General features: G+C 38.9%; 1 protein-coding gene across 1 annotated transcript; it reads left to right on the top strand.

The window, feature by feature from the left end:
- Positions 1-15,391: 15,391 nt before the first annotated feature.
- LOC132788301 (palmitoyltransferase ZDHHC6) lies at positions 15,392-16,585 on the top strand. Its single transcript, XM_060795634.1, has one exon. It carries the CDS (start codon positions 15,392-15,394, stop codon positions 16,583-16,585), a length of 1,194 nt encoding a protein of 397 aa, XP_060651617.1.
- The last annotated feature ends 357 nt before the right edge of the window (positions 16,586-16,942 follow it).

The following is a 16,942-nucleotide window of genomic DNA, read 5'->3' as shown; positions in this document are numbered from 1 at the left end:
GCAAATTAAATACTTATATACCAATGATACACCAAAATAAATAAAATACTAATATATTAAATAAAATACTAAATTTCTTGCTGTCAACATTTTAATATTGATTTCATATCAATTTTTATGTATAAGTTCTTCCTTTTTCATTTCAATAAGTCAGAAACCCAAATTAATTCTCACCTAATTTCCTTAGTATTAAATTTATGATTTGTTCACCTACTTCACAAATTTGTGCCAATTCAATTTGATTTGAATGTGAGGTTTGATGCGCCTGTCATTTGGCCATAGACAAAAAGAGAAGACTTGAATTTAGAATTGATGAAAATCAATTCAGTTGCAACTCAATCAGTAACAATGCGGAACACTCGCACTTGTCCCGTTTCCCATTTCCCATTTTTCCCCGGTTGCCATTTCCCGTTCTCCACTGTTGTTTTTTTCCGCTTTTCGGTTGGTCAAACTTTTGTGTATGTAAAATCTGAATTTGAACAATCATTTCAGCATTTCGACGTGCAAAAGTAATGGCAAAACGAAAGCGGAAGCTGAAACAGAAACAGCAACTGAAAACAGCAAACAAAAAAAATAAAAAAGTGATCAGAAAAAAAAGTACAAATCCAGAGAAAAAAAGAAGAAAAGCGAAACAAAAACAACATGCAGAAAATCTCAATCATATGAGCAACATGTGTGCACGCGTGAATACTTATTGGAAATTCAATTTTCAATAAATGCACACAAATTGATTTCAGCACAGAGCTGCCAAAGTACATACATACACACATACACGAGAGAGTGGGCGAAGGATATAAACACACACACTCACACATATTTCAATCACACACGCATTTGGATACACCCCGTATTAAGTGTAAAACTTTTCAATTTACGTTTTGTTTCTTAGCATCAAATATCCGGAGCTGTCAAAAGTATTTGTCGAGAGATTTTCGAGTGTGCTCCTTTCGGATCCTTTCGACTTCGTTGGCTTCACTTCGCCTACGCCTTGCTATCTTTTCTTTTTTTTTGCACACTTTTTTTTTGTGTTTTATTAGATTTCATTTGTTGTATTCCATTGGCAATTTGTATGCCTTCCAAAAAGGTGTTCACCTCTGACATATGCCACCGCGTTGCTTATCCGCGCCTGAAATTCCACATCATGCAGAGCAAACACTTGTTAATTACTTTTATTATATATCCACGGCTACAGTTGCACAGTCACGCAATTTGACCCGAGACCAGTCACCACGACGGCATTATTGCCTGTTGCTTTTTCCCCGCTAATGGGGCGCGCCCTACAGAAGGGAGGAAGGGAAGGGAAGGGGTGTCGATGCCGTTGCCGTTGCCGTTGCCAGTGGCATGCTTCATGTCCTTACCACATCTGATGTGGTTGGCAGTAAACAAGCGGCCTACTACAACCATGAAATACACGTATCCACGTACTCGAATAAGCAACCCGCTGCTGCTGTCTCATGTCCTACGCCCCCACCCCTTCTCCACACCCCCGTTCATACAAGTAATTGCAATCAGCACCTTGGCAACGCGCAGCTGCGCCAAAAAGTGTGCTACACATGTGTACATGTATTTATTTAATGCCACGACAGCGCGCCACTTAACACTATAAAGCAAGTGATTTTCTGCTTCCCTTTTTTCTTTTTTTTCATCGAATTTAATATTGCTCCATTTACGGCAATCAAATTGTGCGCTGAGGCCTTAAATGCGTGTTCAACTCAATAATAAATACGTTAATACTCTAAGTTTTATTCTTCTATTCAGATTACTTTCCTCAATTACACATTTCTTTCCTCGTATAATTATACTCCCCGCCTTTCTGGTGTTAAAGTCATTTACGAATATCCACACGCTTGGTAGGTGCCGCAATTTATATGCTAATTAACAATTCTTAATTGTAATTTCTTTGCCAACTGCAGCTGAGAGAACTGAGAGAAAAGAAAGCGAGAGAGCCACAGCGAGAGATAAACTGTAAGCTGAAAGACTTTTGCAGTTTGGTTAACGGTGCGTATGCGTAATAATTGGCATCAATCGTCAGCTTAGTCTTAACTCTCATTCAACAGAATAACAGACACAACAGAGTCTGTCTGTTTGTCTGTCTGCAAGCTTATATACAAAAGCCCAAATGTAATTATAACTTTGGCAGGAGGCAGGTGGCTAAAGGTGCGTATGCGCAATAATTGACATCAATCTGACAAACGCTTTGCCAGAAGTTGTCAGCTTAAGCAATTTATGCAATTTCTATCGAGAGACACAAGTGTGCTCCATGTGTTTTGTTCTAGCTAACAGAGTGACATGATGTCGCCATACAGGGCGTATGCGTGATATATGCGGCATCAATGCCCATGAACGAAACTAGGAATATATTATATGCGATGCGATGCGATGCAGTTTCAACAGGCTCGTGTGTCAGTTTAGCCAATTTTCAATCGGCGACCCGCTCGAAATTTGTATTCCATGTGGAAATTAACGTGAATTGCTGGCCAAACTTGATTGGCATTGTTTTCGACGCCTGCCACCGCCGCGTGTCGCGTGCCGCATGCCGCATTGGACCAATATCAATTGAAATCAAATGTGCGACAAAATTATATTGGCGGCTGTCACTTGAGGTGTGCTCATGTCACGGCACTATGCAAATTATTAAGCAACTAATTAAGCGTCAGGCGGAGTGCAAGGCACGCGAGAGGAGAAACGGTGTGCTTGAGTGTGGGAGAGAGAGAGATAGCTGATCAGGGAACAATAAATTCATAGAGCCATGTACATAAGTGCGTGTGGGGAATAAAGCTTTTCCAATTAAATTTATAACTTATTTATGACAGAAAGTAATCTTCTTTAGGCATTAGGTGATGTAATAAAAATGATTGAAATATAATTGACAATTGACATAAAAGCTAAACAAACACGCACACACACACGCAGACACATGCAGCCATTTTGCTTGTAAAATCCTGACTGCTGCTGGCTGCTGGCAGGCACTTACAATCAACGATTACCTTTACACCTGCCATTTTGAAAATAAGCCATAAGCGGAAATGACATCAAAAGGATATTGTTATATCGATGAGCCAAGGAGTCGTCTGCCTTCTAGCTGCTGGTGACGAAGTCGTCGTCGCCTCTCGTAAGCAGCCGAATAAATAGCACGAAAAATAAAGTATAGCAAAAGGTGCCATAAAATAAATAACATAAGAAACCAAATAAACATTTTTGGCCAAAGTCAAAAGGAAAAGTAACAGCAGCAGCACACATCGACAAAACTTCTCACTCGTATGTGTATAAAATAGACTGCTTCCGTTTGTGTGAGTGTGTGCATAAAATAGACTTATCCTAATGAAAAAAGTCGAGCAGGCACGTTAAGTAAGATATGTATGTGTATGTGTATGTGATATCGGAACTCTCCAAAAACCGGAGCTAGCTTTAAGGCGTCGAAACGTTAAAAGTTAGATACGGCATGGCAAAAGCGTTTGTTAAGCGGCTTATGCTTATGCCAATAGCAAAAACTTAGACACAAAAGGTCTGCGGAAAATGCCTTTAAAGGTTGCCAGCAGCTTTGCCATGAAAATTAAATGAGCGAGAACTACAAATGTAAGGCGGAAATAGTTTCACGTTCATGCATAAAGCATATACCATATAATAATAACTCATCAAAAATAAAATGTAATACGTTAAATTTAAATACTGAAATGAATTGAACCAACAATCCAAACCAAGTTGCTACAGAAAAAAGTTGGTAGCACAAAACTTTCGACTACTTTGCTGACTTTTCGACTTGGGGCAAAGTCACAGCTCAAGTCAAGTCTTCATTATGCAGGCGGGCGTTTTGTTAGATAACTGAATTGAACCGAACTGAACCAAGATGAACTGAGCTGACAAATGAAGTAGCTGAAGTTTGCGAAGACATATTCGTAAGTTGCAAGCGGCGAAGTATCCTTTGGGAATTTACTTCGATTAGCAGGCGGAATATAAACGAATTAACTATTGAATAGCAGCAGCAGTGAAACAAATTAATTTAAATGACAGCGGTGACAGTTTTAGGCTTGTCAACACAGGAAGCGCCTCCGGTGATGGCAATCATCCTTCCTTCCCATCCTGTCCTGTGCAATCATCTTGCTGCACCTTCTGACCTAATTGCCAAGTGACCTGCATTTTTGCCCAAGGAACACGGCAAGTGGTTAAACGGACGCTGAATATAGAGCACAAAGATGAAAATTATTAGTATCTTTGTAAATTGTTTGCCCTGTAATTAGTTAAAATTATCAAAAGGGGTATGCAAGAAGTTACTAAAACTTTAGCTAGCTTTTTCTTACTTACAAAATATTTCCAACTCTTAAACTTTTCTTCTTTTTACAGGGTATCACTTAGTCTTGTTTCTCTCCCTTTTTTGCGCTTTACTGCGTAGCTGTTTTTAGCTCGCGGCTAGCTTTTCATTTTCCTTTTCAATTACGACGCCACGAACTCACAACTCGCAGTTGGCGAGTTTCTCATGTTTGGCTCGCCTTTATTTCATCTTTTTTTTTGTTGTGTGTGTTCTTTTGTGTGTGAGTGTGTTTTTTGTTATTTTTTGGCTTGGCTGTTTGTTTGTCTAACCGTTGACTGGGTTCAGAGCAGGGTCTGCTGCTGTCTGTTTGCCGGACCAGGACCTTTTGCATTTAAGTCTAATTGCTGAAGCGCACTGTGCGCTGCAATGATATTTCATTTCGTTTTAGCTGCGACTTAGTCTAAGCCCCCTTATAAATGCCGGTTAGCTGAGCTATCTCTGCTGCTCAGAGGACACAGAGGCCTTGTGGCTGCATTAAGAAAATCAGAGGGCAACTACACCCATAAATTAAGTGTAGATCCCGGCACCTTTAATGATTTAATGCGTTGCTAATGCAATACAAAATCGGCAAAATGGAAATGAATGCTCCGCAGCACAAATAAAATGGGTAAGCCAATAAAACAAAATTTTGTTGGCTCATTAAAAGTCCTAGACTCTTGGCTATTCACCCACTTCTTGAGTGTGTGTGGTGCGGTGTGTATTTCGAATTTCGTGTGCACTGCGGATGCAATAAAGTGCAGAATTTATGTGCCTGCCGCCTGACAATTGAATTAAATTTCCAATGCGTCTTGCGTCTTGGCAAAGCAAGAAGACGACAAAGGCAAAGACGATGTGGACGATGAGGACATTACATTACATTACATTACGGGGCGACTGTCTGCAGTAATAACTGTAATTTTTGGCAAATGTTCAAGCTGCAAGCTCTTTCACTCATTCACTGTCTCCTCGCCCAGCTCGTAGCTCATCAGAATCCACTTACAATATGCTGAAGAACAGCTGCAAGACTTCTCTTCTCTTTCCCTCTCTCTCTTCTCTCTCTCTCTGCTGTCTGTGTGCCTAATATTTATGTCTTAATATACATATGTGAGAGAGCAAGAACTTCATGTCTCCAAAAAACAGTCCAGCATATTTCTTAACATTTGCAAATGTCCGTGCTGGAATCTTTGACACATGGCAAATGAATTATTAAACCTTTATTAATTTTGTATGACGATGCAAAAGTATGTCCACATCTATTATTATTGTGCTCTTTAAAAGCCACAATTTTAAAGTGGTAAACACTGAAAGCAAGTTATTAAAATACGCGATTCGCTGAATGTATATTAAATTACAATGTTACTCCAGGGGATTGCCACAGGACAACGAAGGCACAAATGCACACGGAATAAATTTTGCAGAAAAATGTGAATAAACACTTTCATTCCGTAAATCGCTTTCGCATCTGGCTAAAAATTGAATTCGCTGTAAATGTGAATTTAGTGTAATTACGCAATAAATGCAATGCAGAATGATATGGAAATGAATTTGAATTGTTAACTAACAATGAGCTTATGCAAATCAGCCAGCTACAATTCAAATGTGTTTCACATTGTCAATAATTTATGTAATATATTTTGCAACTCTTTAAAAGCGAGAGAGAAACAAATGATGCTTTATATGATGATAGTAAAAGGACATTAACACTTGTATACTTATTACAAACAAAGTTAACAAAAGTGCAGGGTATAATAAGTGAAGCAACTAAAGCAGCGGATGCTTGTGATTTTTGGCAAACAATTTCCATTGAATTTGCGGAATTTATCTAGAAAAATGTTGCCAAAACAGAGAAACGGGTCGAACTGGAAAGCAGTGTCCAAGAGGAGTTAGGCCATGCCAAAGCAGATATAATAGCTTTTGATTACAGTTTATGGATGTCGCCTTTAGCTTTTGCTCTGCTTTCGTATGTGTGTATGCCTGTGTGTGTGTGTGTGTCTCTCTCAACTACTGATGTTAGCCAAAAACTTTGTTGTTTAGTGGGCGTGCGACACGACGGCGTCGCTGAAAATGGGCGGCGGACAGAGAAAAAGAGAGAGAGAGAAAGAGAGAGAGTTCACTCTGAACTGAAAGTAAACTAAAACTGAACTGATCCCAGACTAAAACTAGATGAAACAGGCTTTTATCGTGCTGGCACAGTTGCTAGCAAAAATATATGGATGGTCATTTTAGCAAACTATTGAAATTGTTTCAATGCGCAAAACCCAATTGACTTTTATGCAAATAAAATTATGTGATTGCGCTCTCGTTTCTGGGCTAAAAAGCAAAACATTGATTTTTATTTACCGTCGTGAATTAAGTGCAGACAGCGACAGGGAAAACGCAGAGAGAGTGGGATAGAGGAGGTGATAGGAAGTTGGGGGGCCGGGGAGAGCTGCGCCACATTTTCATAACGTAAGTGAATAGAAAATTGAATAAAATCTAATAATAAATGCTTTTATGCAGCCCTTAAGCACTCTGAAAAGATGACGACCAACGACGACGATGGCGACAACAGAACGAGTCTAGTATACAACGCCTGGAGGATGCAGCAAGCTAGAGAGATGATAGATGGTTGGCCGAAGGGGGGTGGGGAAGGGAAAAGGGAGAGAGAGAGACGCTGTTGCAGAGCTCATTGGTGTCGCTCGGCATGCTCCAATAGCTACACGCCACACGCCACATGCCGCATGCCGCATACAACATACAAGCACAACATTTGCTTTCTGTGTTCTTGGCAATATGCATAAGTATCTTCGGCAATGATGTGTCTGCCTGCTGCCTGTCTCGTGTATGTTTGAGTGTGGCATGCCCCATTTGGCTGCCTCATTGTTAGCTGCCTGCGTTGTTGTTGCAATTCTGTTTCGCTCTCTCTCTCTGTCTCTCTCTGATATTCTCACTCTCACTCACCATCCACGTCAGTTTGGGTTTGTTAGGAAGACATGCGCTGCTTACGCTTTTTGCATCGCTTCCATTGCTTTCGCCTTTGGGCAAGTCCTTCAATTTGGCTTTAAACAATTTAAACGAGTTTCCATTTAGACTGCGTTTGCTTTGTTGCCTTTGCCTCGCCTTGGATTACAACTCGAAGCTCGGATGTCTGGCAGCCGCACTTAACTAGTTTGACTTGCAGTTCATTTAGCCTGGCAACTCAAATGCTAGTGCAGCTGCTGCCTCCTGCTGCCGCCTCCTGTTGTTGCATGCAACACACCTGACAACGCATCGCCTCTTCATCAACATGCAGACAGACAAATGGAAGTAAACTCGATTTAGAAATGTTGTTGTTATTCCTACTTCATATCCCTGGCATGTGTTCTGCTGAGTGCTGCTAGTCAAATTCAATAATTCAAGTCGAAAGAAGCCCAAGCACACTGCCACACACTAGACAACAAAGGAAAACGTACAAAAATAGAAATAGACATACGAAATACAGAAAAGAGAGAGAGAGAGAGAGAGAGAGAGAGAGAGAGAGAGGGAGATATTGAGAGGAAATAGGAATCAGGTAACACCCCAAGAGCCAACATCTAACAGGCTACAACAAGCTGAAAAATGCAACTAAGCCATTTCAAGCTGGTAACTAAAGCTTTCTGCTAATAGCTCAAATAAAAACACAAAAGTACGTTTTTGACCTTATGAAATAAACCTGTGTGTGTACTTCAATTAATTAATCTTCTCTTATTTCTAAGAAAATGCCACTTTGAAGAATAGCAAGGCAATCGAATTAAATGACTTTTGTTCTCCTGGTCTTTATTTAATTCAATAATCATCACATGTAATTACAAAATATATGTGAATATAATACTTCAAATAATAGCTTACAAGTGAGAAAAAGTGATTGAATGTGAGAGCAAACCAGTGCAGTATTTTTGGTATATCAATATACCACTACATTTAAAATATACCATAGAGTGGAAAATAAATACCAGATTGTCAAATAAAACAAGTATGCCGAAATATATATGTGGGATATAGATTTACTAATGCAATCAAAATATACCATAAGGTGGAAAATATACCAGATTGTCAACCAAAACAATTACGATTCGACATTAGCCATTTTGTTTTTTTTTTTTTTTTGGAAATTAAAATTATTTTTTCAAGGAATCATACATATGTACATATATTGTATATACCAAACATTGTACATATATACTAAATATTGTATATGCCAAATTTTGTATATACTAACAATTGAATTTACCAATTACTTAAAATAATTGAACATAAAATTTGTTAATAAAGCATTCAAAAAATATATAAAAATATAATATATAGGGCTTACTTTTATTTACCAAATTAGTTATTAGGAATGTATTGTAGTATTCTTTCTAAAGGTCACTTTATAAGTTTGCTATTAAAATGGTTGGCAATCTAGAAAATTCGTATATAAATTTGTCTTTGCATTGAAAGTACATAATACATCAGAGTGTACTTTCATTTCTTCTTGAAATGAGACTCTTATTATACCCGCTACCCATAGGGTAGATGGGTATTATAACTTTGTGCCGGCAGGAAATGTATGTAACAGGTAGAAGGAGGCATCTCCGACCCTATAAAGTATATATATTCTTGATCAGCGTCAACAGCCGAGACGATATAGCCATGTCCGTCTGTCCGTCTGTCCGTCTGTCCGTCTGTGTGTCTGTCCGTCCGTCCGTATGAACACCTAGATCTCAGAGACTATAAGAGATAGAGCTATAATTTTTTTTCGACAACATTTGTTATGTTTGCACGCAGATCAAGTTTGTTTCAAATTTTTGCCACGCCCACTTCCGCCCCCGCAAAACAAAAAAATCGAATAACAAGCGTAATTTTAAAGCTAGAGTTTTGGTATATATAATAACTACTATAGTAGTTATGATTTCTGAAAATTTGGTTGCGATCAGATAAAAATTGTCGAAGTTATAAAAGAAATATTTTTGTATGGGCAAAAACGCCTACTTACTAGGGGTCTTAGTTGCTTTGGCTGACAATCTGGTATATTGTGCCGTCTATGGTATATTTTGAATGCGGTACTATGTCGATATACCAAATATACCATTTGGTATAGTTTTAGTATTTTTGCAGTATATTCGGTATATTTTGAGAAAATACCGCAAATTATATTTATTTTATTCAAAATGGGTAGCGGGTATCTCACAGTCGAGTACACTCGACTGTAGCTTTCTTACTTGTTTTTTTTTATCGATGTGAACTGGTGGAAAAATAAAACTTTTTAGACCACATAAATTGCTGAGCATTTTTTATTTACTGAGCATCGTTTATCAGCAGCCCAATGGGAGCCAATTGGCCAACACTTGACCAAGGGAGAGGGAGAGGTGGCGATGGCCATATCAAACTTTATATATCTTGTGCAGTTATTTAAAATGCGGGCACTTGGTGGCGTTTATTTATTTGTTAGACTTTTGAAAATATAGTTGAATATACGTATGTATGTTTGTGTGTATACATATTTATATTGCCTTGAGCTTTAATATTTATATCCGTTTCCGGCTTGTCGCATTTTCGCATTCGCATTCGCAGTTGTTGCTTTAGTAGCTTTGTTTTCATTTGCAGCTGTTACTGCCATCCTCATTACTTCAGTTGTGGCGTACGTAATTCAAGTGCTCCAGATGGGAGCCTAGGAATGGGTCCAGCCAACAACAACAACAGCAACAGCAACAACAAACAGTATAAGAAGAAAGACCTCTTGCGAATGATACACATTTTGTCGCGTTGTGTAATTTGCATAGCTGGATTCCATTTACACTGTCCATCCCTAACTGTTGTTGTTGGCTGTGCGAGTCTAAAGATTTATGTGCAACTTGCTACTTCAAATGTAATTTACAACAGACGCTCGGCAAATTTATGTGAAGCTGAAGCTGAACACGTCAGCACAGCCAAGTTTAAAATTAAATCAACAAAGCAACAACAAAAAACTACAAATATTTATTCAAAATCAATTTGGAATAGCCAACATACATATAAATATATGCAATGGTATAAGTGTGAGAACGTGTCTGGCAACGCCATGCAAGGGTGCTATCGATTAGACGAAGCACGAGTATCGATCGTGAGAAAACAAATTTATGTGAAGATTAAATTGAATACGTCAGCACAACCGGGCTGAGAAAAGAATACAATGAGATATAAAACTACATATATAGCATTCAAAATCAATTTGTAATTGTTAATATACATATAAACGAAAGTATATGTGTGACTTGATAGGTCTGGCAACGCCGAACGAAAGTGCAGGCGATGAAAGTATCGATATTAATATCAATTAGAGAAGGCACGAATATCGATAGTAAGCAGAAACACAAGAACATTGTAAAGACAATAAATACTGCTTCAAATATTATAAACACTTAACTTTTAAAGAAAACTTAAATAAAGTGGAAACCCTATATGAAATATTAATTAAGACATTCACATAATCAATTCCTTATTCTATGCGTAAGGCAACAATTAGACGAGTCTAGAGAGCAGAGCGTATTCTTTTTGTCGAATTGATGTCAGCGTGTTCCCATTCTCATTTCGCTGGCAAATTGGACTCTTGAGTTTACGATGCAGACAGCGCGAACTTCAAATCGACATTTGCACCAGTTCATGTGCCACTCACTGGACTCGAGAGGGAAGCGGACAAAGAGAGAGGCGAGTGCAAAGCAGGCAAAACAGAGACAGTAGCTTCATTTTTTGCTCCGTTTTTCCGTTATGCTTTTTAGATATTCATATTTTGCCATTGATGATATTTTCACTACTTTCGTATGCATAACACGTACGTAACCCGCACACACACACATACACACATAGACTTTAGATATAGAACATAGTAGTCAGAGAGTCAAGGCTGGTACCTTTTGGCGTATTAACTCTACCAGGCCGTGCGCATCCTATCTCTAGATATGACTTTGTGTGTGTGTGTGTATCTATGTGTGTGTGCCCCTTAAATTTGCATATTTTTTGACTTAACACATCCTTCAAAAATTGCGAAACGCGTTTGCGATAGCTTTGGCATTTCCTTGGCGTCTTTCCTTTCCGTTTTCCGCTTTTTCTCTCCTACATAGTACATATTTGCCCAGTCTCTCTCTCTGTTTTTTCTTGTTTTTTTTTTTTGTGTGCTTCACTTTCCATACTGTATGTGGCTGTGGCTTGTTCGCATTTATTCGAGAACCTTAAAGTGGCTCTTTAAAAGGACATTTGCTGTTACTGGCATCGCTTCTCTCCTCTTCATACTCTCCATACTGTTGTGCGTATGGTCAAATTGAATTGCGTATGCACTACGATTGCAAAAAGAGGGAGGGGAGTATCCGGAAAATATTCACTCGAATGCAAATTGGTTCAGAGTTAAATTTAATCGCTTTACACTTTTTTAAATTTGCTCGTTTTCCCCCTTTCGCCTCACTCTTGTCTAGGCACTTGTGTCAGCTGAGCTGGGGCTCAGGCTCAGAGCTCCAAGCTTCCAAGCTGCGAGGCTGTGAGGCCTCAATGGCGGTGCGGTGCTCTCAAGACAAGTGGCGCTAATCCTTGACTTTGCTGCTAATGCACGTCGTATGTCAAACACCAAAAACGTTTACAACCCATCTCAACCCTCGCTCAACGCAATTTATATGCCTTCCACTGGCTGCTCTCAGCTGCTTGTTTGCCATAGCTACTGCCTTTTGCCTTGGCAGCGTCTTCGGCTGTCTCAGGCTTGAAGCCAGCATCCGCAGCCCGCATCCTCTTGGCGCTTCGCCTCCGCTTTTGGTCGCAGCGCCGCTTTGTATGCTATGCATTTTTCTGCACTCTTGACTCTTAAGCGTGCACTTGGCCAGTCAGGCAGAGGAGAAACCCAAACCCATGCCCACGCCCGCCCCAATCGCAAAACCCCAACGCTCAACACTCAACCTCAAACTCAACCCTCAATGCCGGAGCAGCGATTCCAAAGCCTGCAGCGTCTCCATTGCAACGCAGCTGCCTCGTCAGCAAGAGCTCGTTTTCGTTATATGTGTATGTGTGTGTGAGTGTTGTTTGTCTTAAGGGATATGTGCACCAGAGAGTATATGTGTGTGTGTGTGGATGGAGTGTGTGTGTAACGAGTGTGTGTATATGTTTGTGTGTTTGCTAGCACTCTGCCGCAGGCATTTTGATAAGAAAAACAAACAGCGCGCTTCAGTCATACATCGAGTAAGCATAAGCAGACGAGAGAGAGAGAGAGAGAGAGAGAGAGAGAGAGAAAGAGAGAGGAGTAGAGAGAGGGAGAGAATGTATGAGAGGCAGAACCTACAAGCTTAAGTGTCATTTATGCGTTTTAATGCTGGAATTTAATTTTCAAATTAAGTAAAGTTTGTGTGGTTTTTACAGAACTCTAGAATGCGTCAAGCCAGCCGGGGCAAAATTGTTTTTAGTAAACTTCCCTCATTGACAAATTCCGCACAGTTCAAGGAAACGCATTAAGGAGGATAGATGTAAACGACTAGCCAAATACCCTGGAAATAAATATAAAACATAAACAGAAACATAAAAAAAGAGAAATTTTAATAGAACTAATTTTTAAATGCAATTTAAATTATTTTTTCCATTACCATTTTTACGGGGTATCAACTGCAACTTACTTACTTGAAGAGCACATCACTTGAAACGCAGCGGGAAAATGAGAAGAAAACTGCATAAATTCAAGCATTAAATGCCTGCAAGATTTGAATAAAACGGGGACAACTAGAAGTGCTTACTTACGGCATACTCAATTATTTATAAGAGTCTCTCCAGCTGCCATACATCATTAAATGTTTATTTTAGATGTGTGCGTGGCAATAAGCGAAAGAACTTGAGGTAATAGACCAAAAATTGTTGTTACTCGTTTTGTACGTTATTTTTTCGTTCAACTGCTCAGCAAGCTACATATTTATTTTCCGCAGTATTTCTGGGGCAATCTTCTTGTGTCTGTATCAATTTGCAATTATGTTTCAATCAATTTGATGCTGCAGCAAATAGATTGCTTTTGCAGCTCGCCACAATTGCGGCGAACAGGAAATTACGTATGTGATGCTGTATTTTAAATTCCAATTGAGCGGAGCGCATTGCTATTTGCTGTTGTCTTTGTTTATGGCTTTGAGATTCACATCTCTGGTTCACATGGTTCATAGTATATATGTAGTTCTACTGTCCAGGCCAGTCCAGTCCCGTCCAGTTCAGTGTGCAGAGAGCATCCTTTTCTGCCACTTTCGCTTGTTAGGCTCAAGTGTCGCACATAAATAAATGACAGAGCTTGTTAGCCAACACGGCCGCAAAACACAAAAGTGCAGGCTAACAAGAGTCACAAGTCACACACGCACACACACAACACACACACGCAGACACATTCGCAAGTCCAATAACGGCAACGGCGCTCATTAAATGGGAGACTCATATGTTTGTGTCCTTCTCCACAATCCACAATCCCAACTCTGCTCTGCTCTGCTCTACGCTGCTTGTACTATGTGCGCGTTCAAGCAGAATAATGATAACTTGACAAACTCGGAGGGAAGCATTCAGGTATGGGGCGAATTACATTGCGCTTCCCGTTTAAATTGTGCGAGCAAATTTAATTTTAATAAGGCAAGGCGAATAAGAAGTTTGCTGAAATTGATCAGCAACAAATCAAAGCAAATAAAAATAATTATTTCAATTAGTTGAATACTTTAGTATGAAAATTAATATACATGTAATAACCAAGATTATTTCCTTTTTCAAAAACAAACGTCTAACAACCTTTTGAAATTTCTATTCAGTTGTATGGATGAACTTGATAAATTATAGTGTCCATGAAATCAATCTATAAATTGTTAAAGTAAAAAAAATTATAGTCGAGTATGTTCGACTGTCGACGATACCCGTGATTTTCTCAATAAAAGCAAAACAGTTTGGTATTATCATTTAAATATACCGAATTAGTATACCGAAAATATACTGAAATGTACCAAACTTAATATTTGGTATATTGACATGCCAAAATGACATGCCACACAAAATATATATTCGGTATATTGATATACCATAATGTAAATTTGGTATATTGACATATCAAAATGTATGTTTGGTATATTGATATAACAAAATGTATGTTGGTATACTGACATAACAAAATGTATGTTTGGTATATTGTCAAGAAGTGCTGTCGAAAGAATTAATGTTTTTTTTCTTATAATTTCTGAGATTTATCATAGACAGAGGCGTTATATAAGAATATACTTTATGGAGTCAGAGAGTTAAAAGATCTAATTTCTTATCGTGGCCGACGAACCCTTATACATATCTTCAATCACGTGCTAACTATGTATACCAACTAAAAATCAGTGTTCATAATAACATTAATGAATACCATTTAATACTTTGCCCAATGCACTTGTGTTCAATGAATAATTAGAATTACTTGTGAAAATATAAATCTTTTTGCAATGGATCTGCAACAAAAGTGTATTGTGAAATTGTTGTAAATAATATCGATTACACCATTCAGCATTTTTGCGTCATAATCGATTAATGGCATTAGTAAATGTTTTAAAATATTTTACTTCTATTGTAAGTACATGACCATAAATTACATGAGCAAATTCCACACAAAACGAGACTTGCATACAGAAATGCAATTGAATTTATAGCCTGGTTTTAAATTCAATCGAAGTGCTGCATCGCTTTGTTCGCATTTGGCTTTTATTTTTTCAAACCGTGTAGCAAATATTGCTATTAATTTTTAACAACAACAATAGCAAAGTGACAATACAATTGCTGCCAAATACCCTAGGAATAAATTGCTAAAATGGGGTAGATTTGTAGTAGATTAACTATAATGTAATACAAAAATATTTGAATATTATTTAGTTGTGCATGTTTCACTTTAACAGTTGACTTGTTATTAACGATATATTTTGTATTTTATGGCTTAAGTGGTAAATTTATATGCAGTTGGTGTTGCGTGATATCAATGTAGTATTTAGTATCATTATTTATACTAGTTATTGCTGATGTGTTGTGGTAGTTGTCAATGACAACTTTAACATGTATTTAACTCGGCAAGCGCAGACAAGTTTATCAAACCAATAGAAGTGAGCAGTTAAACACTTATGTTAACTGATTATGGATGAGGAAGCGAATGAATTGAAGCGATTTTTGCATTGGGGTCCCATTTTGACCATTGGAAATACTTTAATCATTGGATTGACAACTTTGTCGTGGTGGCCCAAGGATTTCTCTTTCACAACTCAAGCTCATCTTGGCATGTTTATGCTGGTCAATGTCTTGGCTGCCTACAACTTTGTCATGGCCATAATGGTTGGTCCTGGCTTCCTACCTAAGCAGTGGAGACCACAGAACAGCAGAGACTCTAAATATTTGCAATACTGTCGAAAGTGCGATGGCCTTAAGGCGCCTCGATCGCATCATTGTCGTCGTTGCAATCGCTGCGTCAAGAAGATGGATCATCATTGTCCCTGGATCAATCATTGCGTCGGTTGGTCGAATCAGGCTTATTTCGTTTACTTTGTGTTCTTCTATATGCTGAGCAACTTGCATGCTGCTGTGGTTCTTGCTCTGAGTGGATCCAGCTACTTTATAGAGCACAGCATCAGAAGACGTCGCTCCGGCAACATCTTTGGCTTATCAATGTGCTTGATTTGCTTTAGTCTTGCCTTGGGAATGGTGCTTTGTATGGTGAAGTTGCTTGTTGTACAATTGCGAATTATTCTAGGAAATAAGACGAGCATTGAACAATGGATTGTGGAGAAGGCGAACAATCGACGCTGCTGCAAGCAGCATAAGCTGGAGCCATTTGTTTATCCCTACAACCTAGGTTGGTATTTCAATCTCGGTCAAGTGTTCAACATAGAGTCGCAAACACGTAGCCAAGGCATCGAGTGGCCAGTGCGCAAAGGTTGTGATCAGTACACTTTGACAAAGGAGCAGATGGCTCAGAAGAAAGAGAAGCTCGAACGCTCGAGAATTTACAGATGCATCAGGCGATCGACGGGATACTGGTTTCCCATTTTCTCGCAGGGTTTAATGGCCACTGTCTGCGTGCCATGCGCTGATGATCCACGCATCTGTGTGGAGCTCAATGATCTGATCAGAGTGACACGAATTCAAGATTATTGGCTGTTTGGTGAATTGGTGCGTTTCGAACGTGGAGAGCCGCATGATATGCACCGGAGATGCACTCGAGGTTGGTTTCCGAGTCGTTGTGCCATTGATGTTACAGAGCAAATGGATGCCAAAGAATTATCAGAATTAAAGAACAGCCAAAGCAAGATAAAACAGAAATTAAATCAGGATTAGATAAGTTATCAGCGTGAGGTAATAAAATATTTGAGAATGTAGATAAATGGTCAACCAAATTGCTAGCAATTAGAGCGCTGAAAAATATGCTACACTTTTTTTTCCATACGTGACAATTGCTTGCTTGTGCAAGGGTGCCAAGCAATTTACATTGCTTCACTGCTCTTGTACTTCGCTTCCTTTTTTTTTTTTGTTAGTTTCTGTGTTGCACAAGTATTGTAGTTAGTTGTAGCAACAGCAACAGCAACATCAGCGGCAACTGTCGGTGGCCCTGGCAACACAAATGCAGGAAACAGGAACTTGCACACGTTGCGAAGAGTGGATTTTTTAGATGAAATGAAAAGCAAACTTCACTTG

The sequence above is a fragment of the Drosophila nasuta genome, chromosome 3, assembly GCF_023558535.2.
Source record: "Drosophila nasuta strain 15112-1781.00 chromosome 3, ASM2355853v1, whole genome shotgun sequence".
In the NCBI taxonomy this organism is placed as follows: domain Eukaryota; kingdom Metazoa; phylum Arthropoda; class Insecta; order Diptera; family Drosophilidae; genus Drosophila; species Drosophila nasuta.
This window is presented reverse-complemented; position numbering and strand designations above follow the sequence as displayed.

What these genes read in the sequence shown, in the direction of transcription:
- LOC132788301 (XM_060795634.1), top strand. Translation starts at nt 15,392, where the DNA reads ATGGATGAGGAAGCGAATGAATTGAAGCGATTTTTGCATTGGGGTCCC.